Here is an 18,369-nt window from a genome sequence, read left to right as displayed (position 1 = left end):
TGTGTTGAGAGAATGAAGATATAAGAAAGAGAAGGTAACGTATCTAAAAAGGGTTCCAGTTGTCATGGTGAAATATAAACACTGGCGATATCTGCGTAGACAATGGGTGTTACGGTTGTCATAGTGGAAAAAAAACACTATCGATTGTTGCTTAGACAAGTGGGCATGGTTTTGTCAAGGTGACTGTTTGGTTTTTGAACATGTTCAGGGAAAAAATGAGTTAATTTGATAAATCCTCTGATAAAGTTATATGTTTAATAGTTAAAACCTGGAGGTTTCATTCCAATATTCCAATGATGCTTCCATATTGTTAATTCTTGGGTTTTAATATTCCTGATAATGTCTATGCGTATCATCTCCTGAATATAGCTTAAAGTAGTAGTATATTCATACTTCATGAAATTTTATACTTTTAACTTTACATATGTGAAATAATTCAGTATTAACTCATTTTCCTCCTTTAAATATATATTAAATTTAAAAATGTTTATTATTTAGAATAGATTTCTTAATGTTATTTATAAAATTTAATCTTTGTATATATTTTACAGATTTTCAATGTTGCCGAAGGTAGAGGTATATTTATGTATGATAATGATAAGATGAAAGTTAAAATAGGACCTGGTCAAACTGTTACTATACCTTCTGGTTCGTATTGCTTTTTTAATTAATTTAATTTTAGTAAATAGCAATAAAAGCATGTAATGCAACTGAGCCTTCTGTTGCCATTGAAAGCCTACATATTCTCGAACACTCCATTTTATACATATTCTTTAACAATCTATATTAAAATAATGTTTAGCATTTTTAAATATTTTTGTTGGGTATTTTACATGTATACAAAGACATATTTGTCTTATAATTACCATCAAATTTATTTTTTCCTTCAAATTTTTCTGTAGAGGATAGCCGGCAGGGTTGGGAACAAAAGAAGTTTTGAGACAGTGCAGGCTTTGAGCTTACTCTAAAAATTGTTGGAACCATATTGTTATCGCTGTTTGAGGCAGCATGGTATGAGATGTAATGTTGCCCTTATTGGTGCATCCTTTGAGGCAGCATGGTATGAGATGTAATGTTGCCCTTATTGGTGTTTGAGGCAGCATGGTATGAGATGTAATGTTGCCCTTATTGGTCCATCCTTTTATCTGCTTATTAAAAAAGTGACTACTGATATTAGGCTTGGTTTAAAAGGGTTTTTTTTTCTCCAGAAAGAACAAACCCACATTTCTGATTCCAGGCAATCATAGATTTACTTTGTGGTTTTGCATTTATAAAAACAGTGAAAAAATCAAAACGTGCAATTGGGCCACCTCCATCTTGGAGCAACCAGCCGACTTATGGCACTAGATGTGTCATCTTTCAAGAGGCTTTCCAACAGGGTCGTTTCAATGTTCTATATTGTGGGACATTCTTTTTCATTTGAATTCTATTGTGGCTCAAATTTCCACAATTTTTTATTATCTGTTTACATATTTTATTTATATATACATTCTATATGCCTATTTCTTTTGGAAAATATATAAGATAATTTTTACTGAGAAATTTATATATTAAGACATATTCTCTGTTCCAGGTTTCCCTTGTAAAATAATTAACTCAGGCTTGAAAAAAAATTTAGTATTTACTTTTATGAAAATTTATAGCGAATGAAGCTGGAAAATAGCTTTTAAGTAAATGATATGTTTGATTTTTGAAAGAGAGTAGATCATGTATGTGTAGATAATCTGTATAAAATACACTGTGAACTATTGTAGCATTAATTATTTATTAATATATGTATACACTAATATTTATGTAAGGTGATGTGCTTATGGATATTTTTTTTATTATTTAACAATATTGTATTATAAATATATATAAATAACTGTTAATTTTTTAATTATATAATATAATGCTATTTTTTTTTTTACTTCCTATAGTAATATGGAGTATTACAATTGTAAATAAAATTGAAATCTGAGTTTTGAATGGAAATACACATTTTAAGGTCCCATGAACCCAAATAACTTCGAACTAAATTGCGAGTCTTGCAAAATGTTATGTGTATGTGAATAGCCTACTCAAAAATGAAAAGTTGTATGAAATCAAAATTATGCATTTAATGTAGGTATAAAGTGTTATAGGCTTTTTCATCAGAACCAGAGATATAAAATAAAATATTTGAGAAGTTTTTCTTTATTAAAAACTAATTTTGACCTTATTAGGTGGTGGTATAAAATTAAATCTAAATTTTACTAATGTAAGTTTAAATATCAGACATACAGCTTTCCAATAGTTGTATTAATGTTGGAATTGGATAAAATGTAGAGAAGTTATGAACAATTATATGAACTATGGTTTACAAAAGAAAAAAAATTCTCCCGATGAATCAAGATGGAAAATTTCATATTTTTAATTTCTTTGAAAAATAATATTTAAAGGTTTCAAACAATGATATAAACGAAAATGATTTCCTTTTCCATAAAACAATTTTTTTTTACCTACTTTATAGAACTCCTCTCATTAGGTTTTTTTATAAATTTTTAGTGAATAAAAAATCATTTAATAGAATCAGTAATATTTATTTTTCTTCAGGAAGAGACAATTTCCTATAACATTTGTCGGGGTTGTCTGGTCTTTTATTTCTAATAAAAAAAAATAAACTGGCAAATCTTCAAGTATCTGAAGAAGTCATTAATGACAGTATTTATCATAAATTAATCCCATTCTAGGACCAAATATACTGCATTTTAAAACATTAAAATTAAGAGAATTGTTGGTCTAACTGTCTCCTAAAAAATTTTAAAACTAAAGAGGTAGTTTTTTTTTCTGAACAAAATCATTATCATATTTCAAAAAAAGACTTCTTGGAAGGCACTGCGTTCTTAAAAAGCAAATCAGAACAGAATTATCTAATTATTTGTCTTTAATAAATTTTCCTACAAAGTAAAACAAATTTAATGAGAAACAGCCTCAGTCAAAGATAAAGGATAACCTATGATACAAGTAACATCCAGTATTCATAATTTAGCCAGTCCAAGAATAGTGATGAAAAGCGTTCCCAGTGTCTACACAATCCCGAACTGGGCAACGCTCGAACCATGCGCAGTACATCAATCCGGAACTAAGTTACACTTAGGCATTCCCAGGTTCCGGACTGCCTCTTGGAACACAGCTATAATGTCTGAAGAAACAATATATATAATAATTTTGATTTTAATAAAATAATTTAGTTAATTTTAATATAATAATTTTTCTTAAGGTTCACTACATAGGATAGAAAAAAAGGGAGAAAATAAAAACTGAAGTAAAAAAATGTATATAAATATATTTCTTCATGAAAATTAAATCGCAAACTCAGTCAGAATCGCTTCCTTTCTTCAGGCCACAAAACACTTCATCAGGAATAATTTGCTTTTCTACAGGTAGATCTACAGTAGAGAAAATAAAAATTTATTATTAAAATATGAGTTTTAGCCATAGACATAAGAATGAGAATAAAAAAATGTTTTATAAAATCAGATTGTTATTCTATTAAATATTGTGTATAGAATAACAATCTGTTGTACTGATTGAAGTGTTTGGTACAAAATGTGGTAACTGAAACTTTTGGAATTGGTTTTATCGGCTTCTTCAAGATTGATTTCATAAATTGCTGAAAGAATTTTTTTTAAAGAAAATAATGTTAAGATTAAATTATGTTAAGTGACTCCTGGTTGAAGACAAAACATTTTAATTAAAAAGTGTTTTAACATTGTAAAAGTTAACATTTTGTAAGTTGCCATTCATGTTTTATGACATCAATTAATAAATATTGTGTCATGATTAAATGAATAAGAGTTAAAAGGTTTAAAATTTATAATATAATCTTAATTTAATATTTATTTTTAATTTAGAGTTTATTAATTCATTTCCTTATTAATCTGAATTATAAGTAGACCAGATTTTCATACAATTGCACCTTTTGCTTTCTATCCTTAAATTTCATCAAACCTCAATAAAAATTTCGAATCATGGACATTCAAATAACACTAAAAAACAATTTCATGTTTTGGGGTTTCTCGTTTTGAGTTCTTTCGGGAAAAAATTGGATGTTTTACCATTTTTGGGCTGTTGTAGATTTTTGTTGCATACAATTTAATGCTTGAACTAAATTTCTCATATATACACATAGTTTAAAATTGACGAATTTGAGCTAAATTCATGCATTGATAACAAGCAGAATTCAACCCCTCCCCCCCAAAAAAAAGAACAAGTGATGAATGTTATTTAATATTAATCAGGGATTTTGTGTATCTATTTACAGAATACACAAAATAACATGAGAAATGTATTGTAGAGGAACAGGATCTTTAAGATGAGGGTTGATATAAGAAAGTTAATTGTTTATTGTTCATTATATTTTTTTATCAAATTATCTATTTTTTTTCTGAATATAAACAGCATAAAATTTGAATTTTTCTAAGAAAAATACACGTTTATTATTTTTTTATTTAAAAAAAAAATTTAATTTAATTGATTTTTAAAATTAATTTAATATTTTAATTCACATTTTTATGAGTTCATAGTATTTATTCAAAACAAGTATAGGCATAGAAGAAGAAATCAAGCATTTTTTCAAGCCCTATGTCAGTGCTGCGACAGATTAAGTACTAATTAAAGGGTAAATTTCTCGTAATTAGTTCACATATCATTTTTTAAATATATTTTTTCCCTTATACTAAGACATAAAATACGAATAAAAATGTAAAAAAAAAAATTAACTGGCACACAGTGTCTTTTTTGACATAATCCGGTGACAGTTAAGGTGCTAAAGGAATTTTTTAAATGTTAACAAAGTCTAGTTACACTGAGAAAGAATAACTCATTAAAACAAATAGGACAATTGTAACTGATAATAAACAAATATACCATCATCCTCCAAGTTTTCTTCTTCATCATCCGAGTCAACATTCAAAGATTCAGGATTATTTATTTCCTTCTGGACTTCTTGAGAGGTGTTTTGAGTTTCACCTCTTACAAACATGATTGCCGATGAACCAGATTTTGTAGTTACTAAAAAATATAAACATGAACATTTTAGGTTAAAATGAAGGTAATCTCAGATAAATCCATTCTTAACAGTAACAAAAAAGTTACAATTAATAGGGAAAAAAATGCTAATCAAATTTCATTTTTAGTTCAACCAAAAAAATCTTGAAGTAGAATGTAAGGTACAATTTTACATAGTGCCTTACATTATCTTTTTTTGGGGAGGAGGGAGGGAGCTGAACATAAATTTGAAGTTGTCAAACAAAATAATTTTGACAAATATGAGGAATCGTAACAACTAAATATTACAAAAAGTCTCTATTTAACTCATCATATTTATTGTTTTTTAGTTTGTTACCATGCTCTGTTCAATTGTTTCTTAAAACCATTTTGCGAAACTTGATTATTTGGCCTCAGTGGACCTTATAACATATATCTTTATCAAAAACTCAGATTAAACATGCATTGCGATCACATGAATTTACCCCTTACTATTTTTTTTTAAATATTGGTAAATGAAAGTAAAAATAGTAAATATAATCTAAAAAAACACAAACAAATTCATTGTTGATGAATTTCCATACAAAATCAAATATTTTTTTACCAGTCATTTCAGCGGCTTTAGCTTCCAACATGCGCATTCCATCTTTAGCACCAGGAGCAAGATCAGCAACTGTTCCAGAAACGTTACTTGCAGCAGATAACATCTGTGCAGACATCATATTGACCTGCAGATAAACAATCGTTTTATCAGTTTTAAGAATTAATGTATGGTTAGTATAAACATTTTTCTGATCAACTTTTTATCTTTATGTATTTTATAACTTGTCTAACAAATTCTCAAAGACAAATTATAAAATAATTGGTTAAGTTTTATGCAAATACCAAAAGGCAAGATATGTCGATGAAGACACGATAAGTTATGGAAGGAAAGTAATATAATTTCTAAGCCCTAACTAAAATCCATCATATAACAAAATATAGGAATTATTAACTTTATCACATTTTAAGCCTTACAGATTTTTTCCATGCTATTTAGCAGGGATACTTGTTACTCCTCACTGTGCTTGTTTTGCCTGAATCAACTCCAATGAAGATGTTTTAACACATAAAATTAATAACAAAAGGTGTCAACCAGAGGCGTTGTAGGCAAGTGTGTTAAGGCATCACACAACTGCAGCGGCACCAGTTCAATCCTGGCCTGGGCAGGTTGACTTTTATTTTGTAGCTTCCCCATGGAATGAAAACTTGACCTTCCAATTCTGATTAGAATAATAAGTAAAGTAGGATAACTCCAAATAAATCAGAAATAACCCAATGATACTGTTATGGTCACTGTGTAAATTAGGATTTGTATTCTTTGATTTAGGTCAATAAAATACTCAATTTTAAAGAATTCTTTAATTCTTTCCATTCTTGGCCAAATATCCTGTCAGTTACAAAGCCATAATGTTGAAGCCTAGGCTTTAGTTCATCTTCAGACAGAAGGTTATACCTACAGGAAAGCAGCCCAGACACTGCAAATATCTTTTAACCTATTTTCTTTAGTTAATTCATTTTTAATTTCAATTTTTTTTTCTTTCTACCATTCTTGTCATTATTCATTTTCATAAATGCTTTTATTATCTTAATATCTCTTCTAATAAATACATATTCATACAATTTTTATTATATTGCCTTTACTGATCCCGTAACAAATATAAAATCCTTGTTAGGACTAAACAGAATAACATTTGGCAAGGTTCAGATAGCTACTTCTTAAAACACTTGGCATAGCAGTGCGGCACTCAACTCGAAATTTTTTATGGGCTGTGTGCCTAGAAGTGCACATGATTGTTTAAGATAAAATGAATGTCATATCGATTCTATTTTAAATTTCAGTAGGGAAGTGAAAAATTAAATTCAAAACAGAACTCAAGTGGATTCTGAGTCAACAGGTCTACTAGGACTAAAAAATTTAACAAAGAGTAATCTCAAATCGCATTGGTTCATTCTGAAGACCAAATAAAATAGAATCTAAATACCAAAATAAAGTAAAAAGGATAATAAAAATAAAACAAACGAATTTTTTACTATCTGTATAAATATTAGAATATTTGGTAATACCTGTGTGTTATATGTAGCTTGTACACTCCTTTTAATTCGCAACATTTCTCTCATGGTATCCTCATTGCCATGACGCACTTCAAAATCTTTCCATGTTTGCCAAAACGTACTAGTGACCTGTAGAGAAATTGTTTTTATTATCATTTTTGTCTCACCTTCTACTAGAACCTCAAATTACAAAACTGAAAATGATTAAAAAAAAGTGTATTCTTACTCGAGGATCACACATTTGGCTACAATGTGCATAAATTGCTCTAGCTCGATCAATTTCTCCTAATTTAGTTTCCATTTCAGCAAACCTAAGACACATTTCTCTTGAATTATCTTCACCTAATACTTCAATAGCTTTTTCGTAAATTTGACGAGTTTTAGGAACACCATAAATTTCAGCCGCCTTTTTGATATAAATATTGAAAACCTAGAAGTGAAATTCCTTGTAATGAAATAAAATTCCTTACTTAGATTTTGACAGCAATAAATTAAACTATAAAATAAACAAAGATCCAAATCAATAGTTGATTAAATTTAATATACCTCAAACATTTCTTCCGGTAACACAGCAGAAGTTGCCCTTTCATAGACTGCCATTGCATGCCTGGCTAATCCATGTTCTTCTTCTAATTTTGCATATAATAGGTAAAAGCCTGTAGCAAACGTTATAAGTTTTTTTACCATCTAATTTCTTTTTATTCTTAATAATTATTATTATTTTTATGTTTGGTCTGGTCACAAAATAGACTAGGCAACACATCCGAAACATTAAAACTGGTTTAGAAAAGTAATGAAATTCCAGCTCATTAATGATACATTTTCCCACCCTTTAACACTCTGGTTGGGTGAAAAAGTTGTAACTATTAAATTATATGAGCCCTTTACATTGACAGAATTACTAACTCCATAAAATCAGTCTTGTATTTTCAATATTGATTCAATAACAAGTTAGCCTTGAATGATTAAGAGCTTAATATAAATTTTTAAAAAAATGCAATATAGTCTTAGCTTTTCAAAAAAAAAAAAAAAAAGGTATGAATTCTGTAACAAAAAATATTAATATTATAACAGAAAAGTATTTTTCTGAAAACTGTCAAATCGGAGTTAATTATTCTGTCAACTGAAAGGTTCATATCTCGAGCTGATTGGATGCTAGTGAACAATTAGGTCTATAAATAAATACAAAGTTAATGAAACATATCGTTACCAGTAAAAAGAGATATGATTTTAGGGAAATAGATTTTGGGTTCTTAAGTTGGATAAGAAATTAGTTAGCTACATACAATTGGGTGACCTACAATTAGATATTTGGAGGGATAGGATTATGGTGTGAAGTTGAACAATCCAGCTTCAGACTGATGTCTGTCAAACAAAACATCTAGTCTTACAATACTATATAAGTAAAAAATCACATAAGTAAAAAATCACATAAGTAAAATAATAAGTATTTCCATGGTGTTGCATTGTTGAGATTTAGGTCAATATGATTAATGTTCCTACCTTTTGCATACTTTGGAGGGCAATTTTCCAAACACTGTTCAAATAGATCTCTTGTTCTCTCAAGTTTACCTCCTCCATAACGCTTTAAAAATTTGGTTAAATATGTATTCCACACATCAAAAACATTTGGCCATTTGAACAAAGCAATTCCTTTTTCATAAGTCTAGAAAAAAAAAAAAATTCCTCATGTATGTTCAATAATAATTTATAAAATATTTATTTATTTATTATAAAATATTTATTTATTTATTATAAAATATTTCATGGAATGCTTAGCTTCTTTATTCATATAAAATTTTAATAATATGAAGTTTATAAAAAAAAAAAAAAGTTGTAATAAGATGTCTAATACTACTAGAAAATCATTTTATAGTTGTATGTGTATTTAAAGGAATGTTGTCTACTTTCAAGGCTTAAAAAGTGAAACATCTCAATTTCTCAAAAATAAAAAAAAGTGTCTTTAAAATGAAATTACAGAAATAGAAACTAACAGAATAAAAAATAACATAATTGAAATCTACAAGGGTTTTAAGAAAAAGCATGAACAGTTTGAACCTGTAATGAATGGAATTAGAAATAGAAATATTTTGGCTCATCAGAACTATTGAATATTTTAAGTGTTATCAAAACACTTTTACAGCATATGAAAAATTATGGTCGATACCTTCCTAACTATTATAAAAGAGCTAGAGAACTGTTAATAAATGAGCCGAGTAAGGAGGCAGTTGATAATTACAGCCCGTGGGAATCTGTTGTATTCCTAGTGAAATAATTAAGTCATGAAGGGAAGCCAAAGTAGTGAAAAACTAAAAAAAGAAACTAAGGATGGATCGTAACAAATATCAAGGAACCTCGATAACATGTAAAAAAAAAAAATTACACTGATTCCCAATAGTAAAATTAACAAATACCCTAACCTTATGGGAAACTATGAATATAGTTTAGCATGGAACCCAAGTTTTCTGTATAATCAGTGGTCTTCACCCAATTTCTCCCATCTAATGTTCAATAACTATCTAATCTTCATAAAATGAGGAATGGAAGTAGTACATGAAGAACTTCTAAGATAGTTTAAACTCAATTTATTGAAATAAAATAAATATAAATTAAAAAAGTACCATTACCCTAAATGCTTCTTCAAAATAATTATGTTCTTCAAGGAAAAGACCATAGTTGATGATAATTTGAGGAGTGGCAATTTTCAGATCAATTATCCTGTCATAGACTGATTTACAAGACTGTAAAATAAAAAAGTCATCAATGACATTTATTATTAAAAATTTTAAAGTTAACTAATTAAAAATATAGTAAAATTTTAATAAGCAAATAAAAAATATAATATAAAACATAACAATTTTAACACACTGCCTATGTTGATCATGAAAATCAGCTCAACGATATGACAAGTTTGAACTTGAATTAATTTATATGTCTTCTACAGTAAAATCTAACATTTTTCTTTGGAATAATTTTAAATCAATATATTTTTTGGATAAGAAGGTTAATTATCTCAATTTAAATAATACCTGAAAAGTACATGACTCTCTCAAATGCTTCACCTTTTTTAAGGGAATTGCACAGGACAGGGTTAGGGTAAACTTCAACTTGGGGATACACCCCCCCTCACCTGAGTTGAACTTTCCCTTAGTTCTTCACCCGCACTTCCCCAAAGGGGGAAGCTTATGACCAATAGAGCTAAGTGAATTGTTTATGAGTACTGAGCATGATTATTTTATTAGTACTCAAAATGTTTAAATACAGAGTAGACTACATATACTAAAAAAAAATTGAAGGTGAGTATAAGTAAATTAATCCATCCTCAACAAAAATTTGATCATGAGCAAAGTGAATTCATACTCAAACCAATTTGAATAAAAATATTTGTAATCGATACTCACGAAAATGCGGAGTAAAAGTAAAGTGAGTGTTTGTACTCAACAGGTAATACTTTGAGTAAATATAAGTGTTTACAAGATTTTTTTTAATTCAAGTATTTTTTATTAAAGGAAATAACTACTTGATTGCTCTTTTTATTCAATATTCTTCTACTTTTTGCCAAAACTTTTGTAATTAGATTGTAAATGAACACGAAAAGAATTGGTGACGAAATTACTCAAGATTTTCAATTACATTGTATTTAAATACAAGAAGTAATTGATTACAACATGTTTAGAGTTTGATATCATAATTTATAAAAGCACTCGATAATTTTAAAGTTTAGTGCAATCAATAACAAAACTGATCATAACTGTTGAATATGTGTATACTTAATTACAATGTGATCAGGGCTCATATAATTTGTACTCAAAATCAAAAAAGTATTCAAGTACAGCCCAACACTGTTAACATAGAGAACAGACGTTTCAGTTACCACTCAGAAAGATATAATAAAATTTTCTATGGAAAAAAATATTAGGCTTCAAATTATTCCGAAAGATGCCCTTTTTTAAAAGTTAAAGTTACTGGATTATATAGTCCTAGGCCTGAAATGTTTTACAAATTGAAATATTAAAAAAATATATATATTACTTTGAATGTTCCAAAGCTTTCTTCCAAATCAGCATACAGGGACCATATCTTTAATGATTTATACAATCTCATTTGCACAGTTTCAGAGTCATCATGATAATCAACTTTTCTAGCTGGCATGATAGTTGCTCTTTGAAGAATTTTCAAAGCTTCATCACAATTCCTAAGGAACAATATATAGTGAATTACATGGAGTGTTATCAATTATGCATGTATGTATCAAAAGACAATATATAAACTACAAATTAATTTATGTTTTTCTAGTTTGTAGCATCAGATATTCAGTGGTAGAATGCTCGCCTGCAATGCCTGGCCTAGGTTTATTTCCCACCTGATATATTTAACTTGCGGGAGTGAGATAGCTGAGTAATTAAGCTCTGTGCTTCTCTTTCCCTAATCTGGTTGTGGGAGATAATTATTTATGCAGTTGACTCAGTCATGGATTGGACACATCCATTTTTAAAGAAAGAGGTTACCCTAAACCTAGCAGTTGATAGTGATATTGGCCAAATTGTTCCATTGTACAACAGTTTGCCCATAAACATTACTTTCTTATCATGTCCTGAATCCAAGACCCTCTTGAATTGTAGTGGTACAAATTTTTTTTGAGGTTAATCACTTCCATTTTTTGAATGAATTATTTCACCTTCAAAATTCCCAAAATATTTTATTCATGTTTAAATGGATTCAAACAGGTTATTTACAGATAAAATGCATTTTAATACATATAATAATCCATTTTAATAAGGAATTAAATCTATAAATTGTGAAAAATTACTAAACTTCATAAATTTAAAACCTTTTTATTTTTATTTACTTAAAACTACTTATTTACTCAAAACATCTAGTTATGTTACAATAGAACAATTAGACCCTCCTAGCAATACAAAATTGCAATATTTAATATAGTAATGATCTAATTTCCATAACATTCTCCATTTTTCATCCTAGTTTCCATAACATTCTCCATTTTTCATTCGCGCATATATTAAGATGTTTGTATTTTGTCAATGGTAACAAATTATATATTTCAATATTTCCATGAATAAAAAATATCTCTAAAATACATACTATAAATATAACAAAATTACAGAAATACTAATAATTGTTTTGGTTTATCTCATTATTTATGTTTTATTTCATTCTAATGAATAATCTCAGAAATAAATTAATAAGTTGTTCTACTTTTTTTATTATTTGTTTTTAATGTTTATATTGAAATATGTTTTTTTGATAGCGAAAAGTTTTGAGATATAAAAAAAAAAAAAAAAAAATGATTCCCCATTTTTAGTCAGTTAAGATATATGTTAATGTTTTCATATTTTTTTAGTATATATATATATCCTTATTTTCTTCTGTGAAAATTGAATTTTCTGGAAATCATCTTTTTTTCTGTATAACTTTAAAGGTCATGTAATTACCTAAATTTCAAAGTTAATGATTCATCATTTTTCTGAGAATAATACATATCAGATGAACCATTGTTGTAATATGGGTGTATAAAGAAAGGAGTTTTTCATAGGCAAAAGTGAAAGCAGGGAACAGAATCAGATCAAATCGATATTGGACCAACAAGCAAACCTTGAAAATGTCATAAAAAATGGCTCAACGGTTCGATCAATTATGTCTAAACACAACTTTGACACAGAACCAACTTTGTTCCTTAATGTCTAAAACGTAAAATGTGAGTAAAAATTTTCGATAGTGAGAACATATATATATTTTTTTTATTTCTTCCATGACTAAATATTTCCTTACTTATGGTAGTAAGGAAGCAAGGATAAGAAATCCAATACGTTTCTTTAATTTGCAGGGCTCATAATTATAAAATAATAATTTTACTTTCTCATGACTGTCGGTAGTAGATTCAAATTTAAAAGTAATCCATCCCGACCTGCACCGTTAGAAATATTGCAATCTCCATACCCAAACTTTAAACATACTCAACCCACCAAATGGATAACTATTACTTATGAGATAATTTGATACAATCACTATAGCTAGGCTAGGTTTATAATCTTTAGAATCAGCCATCCTTCATATCATTAACTCAAAAAACAACTACTATATAAACTACATAATGATACAGAGATTTGTACAAAAAGTAAAAATAAAAATCTATGTAATACAAAATAGAATAAAATACTTACTCATTTCTAATTTCCATCTCTGCCCACTCACACCACACAGATGCAAGATCTTCCACTTTAGTATAAGGCACCTGTGTTCCTTTTTCAAGAACTATTCTAGAATCTTCTACTTGGCCATTTTCTTCATAGAATTTTGCAAAATTAACATAAAGCATGTGTGGTTTTCCAACAGCTAATTTTGGGTCAACTGTTTGGACAGCTTCTGTGTAAGTATAAATAATCTGTAAAATGAAAAATAAAAATAGTGAAATCCTAACATTAAAATTTTTGAAACATGAGTTTTTTTTTTTTAGTTTTAATAATCTCAGTAATTGAAATAAGAAATTAGAAAAAATTTAAAACAAACAGCTTACTATAGGTTTTTAGGATGTTTTAATAATTTCACTACCTAACATGGAAAAATGATGACAAATTTGTTAATTGATTTTAAGTATGCCTACAAGAGAATAAAGAGGCCAAAAGTTTATAATGCTCTTCAATAACTCAGGATTCCACCTAAGACTATTAATCTAGTTGATAGATGATGCAAAATGTTCTGTCGAAATTTAGACAGTTTTGCAGTGAGATCTACTCGAACAAAGGGCTTATTAGGCAGGAAGATACATTGGCTTGCCTGCTATTTAACTTAGCCCTAGCAAAGGTTTTAAGAGTTTCTAGTGTCCAAACCAGTGAAACTATATTTACCAAACTAGTGTAGTTACTAGCATACACAGATAATAGGTAAGTTGTTGCCGGACTATGAAAAGCTTTTTTTTGACCTCATGTTAGCTGTCAAAGAGTATTCTGTCTGGTAAGATTTCTTGAAAATGAGATGCATTTAGCTGGTATTTTTGCTCAAAGTGAAAAATAAAATAATAAAATTAAGCGATGGAGGTTTATCAAAAACTGAAACTGTAAAAACAAAATAATTTACTCAGTAATACAATTCAAATAATAGTTAAAGAAAACAAGATAGAACTAAGTGAAATAAGAAATGCTTCTTCAATGGGTTTGATAATATGTAATAAATTTTTGTCAAACATGGCTCAACGTAGGTTTAATTCAAATTAAGTCACTTTCCAAGTAACAAAACCAGTCCTAAGAATGAGTCTGTACAACTACAACAAAGATCATCTGTTAACAATAGAAGGTAGGCACCACTGTAGAATTGGTACATTTACTAACCTTCATTAAAATGCATGTATTAAAGCCTAAAACCTTTCTCAATAAACAGTCTATCAAAAGTAAATTGAATTTTTCAAATTGGACTGGTACTTTCTAAAATTGGCGTGTTAAAAAAAAAGTATTTGTTTATAGGGCTGCTATAAACAAATACTTCTTTCTTTGCATGCTAGCCAGTGTTTCAACAAGCAGGGCGATAATATACAAGGAGAAATGTAAAGTCGAAGATTCAAGAACAACTTATTATTGTTTCATAACAACATTCTAAGCTCACTTCAAAGACTTATAAATATTGTTGAATAATATTTGGTTTCTAAGGAAAACATTTAAAATCAATTGTAAATTTAAAAGCTAATAAAAAATTCTAACATTACTATGATGAGAAAATATTTTAATTAATATTATAATGATACAAGCAAGGTGTAGACCTCCATTGTAGAAATTTCATTTTATTTATCTACAATAGGTTATTCACTAGATGTTATAAATTTTTTGGTACAAATATTAATGAATATAAAAGGTTAGGTTAAAGTTTAGCTGATGCCCTAATGTAATCTAAATCTGATTCAGACCAGATTGAACCATGCATCAGGAAATTTAGAAATAATATCATAACTTACATCATGTGGTTTTCCTTCAAAAAGCTGGACTCTTTTCAACCATTCATGAACATTATGAGGATTTTGTCGCAAGAGAACTGAATTTAGAAGCAATAATCTTCTTTCAATCAAATCTTCAAACCTTGCCAAGCGAAGTTCGATGTCTATATCATCTAAAATTAAAGTCAGTTTCAACAAAACAAATTAAGTAAATTATAATAATAAAATTGAAAAATAAACAAGATAACATTTTCTACATCCCAAAAAGACAGTTTTAAAATATTTTTAGGAAATAAAACCATTAATTTTATCCTTCCCCTTTTATTTTAAAATTATTTCAACATTTCTTTTTATGTTGAAATTCTACTTCTTCAATTTATTCATTTGATTTGAAGAAAAGATTCCCTTTGGTTTTTTTCCAAAAAACAGAAAAGATCTTTGGTCATTTTCTTTTAGTACCGCACATTGAAGAACAGGTAAGGATGCTCTGAGGAGGCAGTGTATAATCCTATGCTGGTTATCTCATTTCTTTTAAACAAACCATACTAAGATACCTTATCACAAAATTAAATTGATTAATACCTGAAATGGATGAATGTATAAAATTAAAGATACTACTTGAATATAGTTAAGACTCAGCTGGTTAAAAGATATGAGGAAATAGCAAGTTATCATTTAAAGAGGAAAAATGGAGTTAGGTAAAGTAGTATTTGTGGAAAGGGATAGGTCTACAAATAGGTAAAAAATCAATAAACTATTTATTCCTGAATTTGATAAAACTGATTGTTTACATTGGAGCTTGCTCGTGCCTTACTGCAAGAACCCTGATTGTATGCACAAATTTTATTTAAATTAGTGTGCAACAGAGAAGCTAAATTAATAGCAATTTTATGTTTATAGGTTAACATACCAATATTTTCTATTTTCTTTAAATCCAACTATTATTCCCTGGATAGGCAAACTGTATTAATGTGTCTAGTTAATAGATAATAATTAGTTTGATAAAATAATATAACAACAAATCTTTGAGTGGGTCTCATATGACTATATTGTTATATCTTGTCTGTGTGAGGTGTTAAAAGTTTTGCTGTCGTAGTTACTTCTGTGTCTTACAGCTGCTTCCCTCATCCAGGCTGAGCAGTGGGTGAAAATGGGGAAAACTGGCCAGCCTTCTGGCAACAGGGCAACTTACTTGGCAAAAGGGGCATCAAAAAATGAAATCACTGACCCTGACTTTACATAAAACCGAAAATATCGGATTATGTAAATCGACACTGATAATGAGCTTATAATTGCACTTAAGTTGACTTAATATTTTTTAGTTTGAATATTATCATTGTTATTTTGATCATGATCACATTTAATATAGTTTACTGTTTAATCATATTTATCATAATTAACATTTAATAAATTTTGCAAACATTAAAAATAAATTGCACTAGATTTTACTCCAAATAATTTTCTCTAGCGAGACCACACAATATAGTTTCAGTGGCTTCTGTGAAAGCACTGCTTGATCTCTTCTTACAGTGAAAAGATTCTGGATACTGGTTAAAATTTTAAACAAATGAATGTCTTTTTTTTTTTTTAGTTGTTACTTGCTATCTTTTAATGTTCAAAAATAAGTACTGATAAGCTATTAAGTTTTTAAAAACTTAATCTACTATAGTAGATGTCAAATATCACATTTTCCAAGTTTTCACTGTTGTTATACATCATCAGTTATAATTACACATGTATTAGCATCTGTTTGACTTAAACTGCACAGTCCAGTCTATAAACAAAAATTATTCTTACGTTGAAATATTCAAAATATTTAAATTTACAAACCAAAAAATAAAATACTTATTTAACTTACAAATGATTAAATAAATGTGATTTATTAACATAATGCATTAATATGCTATTTAAAGTGTCTAATAATCCTATATTTCAAAAGAATTATTTATAATTCATATCATAATAAATATGAAATAAATTTAAATTTTTTACATATCAAATACTTTGTTTCTTTTATCATTAAAATAATCATATCCTCGACACTATTAATGTTAACTTCTTATATTATTAATATGATATCAACTTTTTCTTATATTCTTATATTATATTCACTTTTAATTGTTCAATTTTCAATATCTATGTCTTGTTCATGGTGACAGTTAATGCTTTTTATTTTTATTTTACTAGAGAATTAAAACATCACTAAAATATAATGATGAAGATATACTAACCATCATCAGTGGGAAAAGCTTTTTGAGAAACTTCTTCCATTTTCTTACTCAAAGAAAGTTCTTCAAACTGGGCATAAGCATCAAAAACTTGAGTAAAATCTCTGACAGTAGTAACAGTTTGTATCGCTTCTTCATAAATATCTCTTGCCTAGAAAAGATAATATACACACAAGTACTTATAGAGAAAAAGAGAGATTAATTGGAGGGTTCCAGAAAAAACCGATCAGTGTCCATTTTCTTTCAAATTTTAATTATAAGTGCTATCTATTACAGCTTGATAAAGTTTTTCATTCTTCTGTTAAATAAACATGTGGAATACTGTAGAAAGGATGAAGGTAGGTTACTCTATTTTATTAAATGAAACCAAAAATAGAAAACGTGACCGATCGTTTTTCTCCTGTACCCTTCAATTGAGTTTTTATTGTGTAAGAGCCTAGAGACTTCTCTTAAAAGACCATATATACATGCAGACGTTCCATCAGTCAAGGGTCCAAATAAAATTAAGATTAATAATGTGGAGTTGGCCGCCATGGTAGACAGTTTCGAATCAATCAAAGAAACAAATCATAATGGTTGGATGCAACGGCTAGCTGTCGCTATCAGCTGCTATGTAAAAACGTTTATCTTAAGATAGGTAATATTTTATGTTATACTACTAGGAAGGATTTATTTAAGTCAGGTTGCATCATTAGATCGTTGAAAATATTTTATCATACTTTTAAAAATTAAATTTCCCTTTAATATAATATTTATAAATTATAGCACAACACATTCATGTTTAGTGTATTATAATAAGTCACTTCTTCTTACAAGCACAATTCAGATATTTAAAATAAAAATTAAATATTTTTTCAGATGGATTACTTGATGGTTATAAAATTAATTTTGATAAAAATCAAACAAACCAGAATTTAATTGAAAGTATAAAAAAATAAATAAAATTATACCTTTTCAAATAGTCCACTTCTGATATAATAATCAGCTAAGGAATTCCATAGATGGCCTAATTGGTCAGTATATTTTTTCAAACCACTCCTTATTATTGCATCCACATTAAGAGACCTGTAAGTGCAGTATAATGTACATTTATTT

General features: G+C 28.1%; 2 protein-coding genes across 8 annotated transcripts in view; one reads left to right on the top strand and one right to left on the bottom strand.

Annotated features, from left to right (window-relative positions):
- LOC106685718 (uncharacterized) overlaps nt 1-1,760 on the top strand; it is a 20,330-nt gene extending 18,570 nt beyond the window's left edge. For all 7 annotated transcript variants that reach the window (XM_014428576.3, XM_014428584.3, XM_014428571.3 and 4 more), the window contains 2 exons: nt 552-648; nt 1,574-1,760. In XM_014428576.3, coding sequence (XP_014284062.1) covers nt 552-648; nt 1,574-1,650 — 174 coding nt within the window. In that variant the 3' untranslated portion in view covers nt 1,651-1,760. The remainder of the gene's footprint in view (nt 1-551; nt 649-1,573) is intronic.
- Nucleotides 1,761-3,287: 1,527 nt separating this feature from the next.
- Nucleotides 3,288-18,369, bottom strand: part of fand (Pre-mRNA-splicing factor SYF1 fand) — a 28,869-nt gene continuing 13,787 nt past the window's right edge. The window contains exons 7-18 of the mRNA XM_014428426.3: nt 17,278-17,425; nt 15,068-15,219; nt 13,287-13,507; nt 11,137-11,299; nt 9,732-9,845; nt 8,608-8,770; nt 7,651-7,760; nt 7,331-7,534; nt 7,117-7,233; nt 5,615-5,738; nt 4,891-5,034; nt 3,288-3,410 (exon numbers count right to left, since the gene is read on the bottom strand). Coding sequence (XP_014283912.1) covers nt 3,337-3,410; nt 4,891-5,034; nt 5,615-5,738; nt 7,117-7,233; nt 7,331-7,534; nt 7,651-7,760; nt 8,608-8,770; nt 9,732-9,845; nt 11,137-11,299; nt 13,287-13,507; nt 15,068-15,219; nt 17,278-17,425 — 1,734 coding nt within the window. The 3' untranslated portion in view covers nt 3,288-3,336. The remainder of the gene's footprint in view (nt 3,411-4,890; nt 5,035-5,614; nt 5,739-7,116; nt 7,234-7,330; nt 7,535-7,650; nt 7,761-8,607; nt 8,771-9,731; nt 9,846-11,136; nt 11,300-13,286; nt 13,508-15,067; nt 15,220-17,277; nt 17,426-18,369) is intronic.

The sequence above is a fragment of the Halyomorpha halys genome, unplaced genomic scaffold (assembly GCF_000696795.3).
Source record: "Halyomorpha halys isolate HHAL.00 unplaced genomic scaffold, Hhal_1.1 Scaffold33.1, whole genome shotgun sequence".
In the NCBI taxonomy this organism is placed as follows: Eukaryota; Metazoa; Arthropoda; class Insecta; order Hemiptera; family Pentatomidae; genus Halyomorpha; species Halyomorpha halys.
Note: the sequence above shows the minus strand (reverse complement) of the source record. Positions and strands in the feature narration are given on the sequence as shown.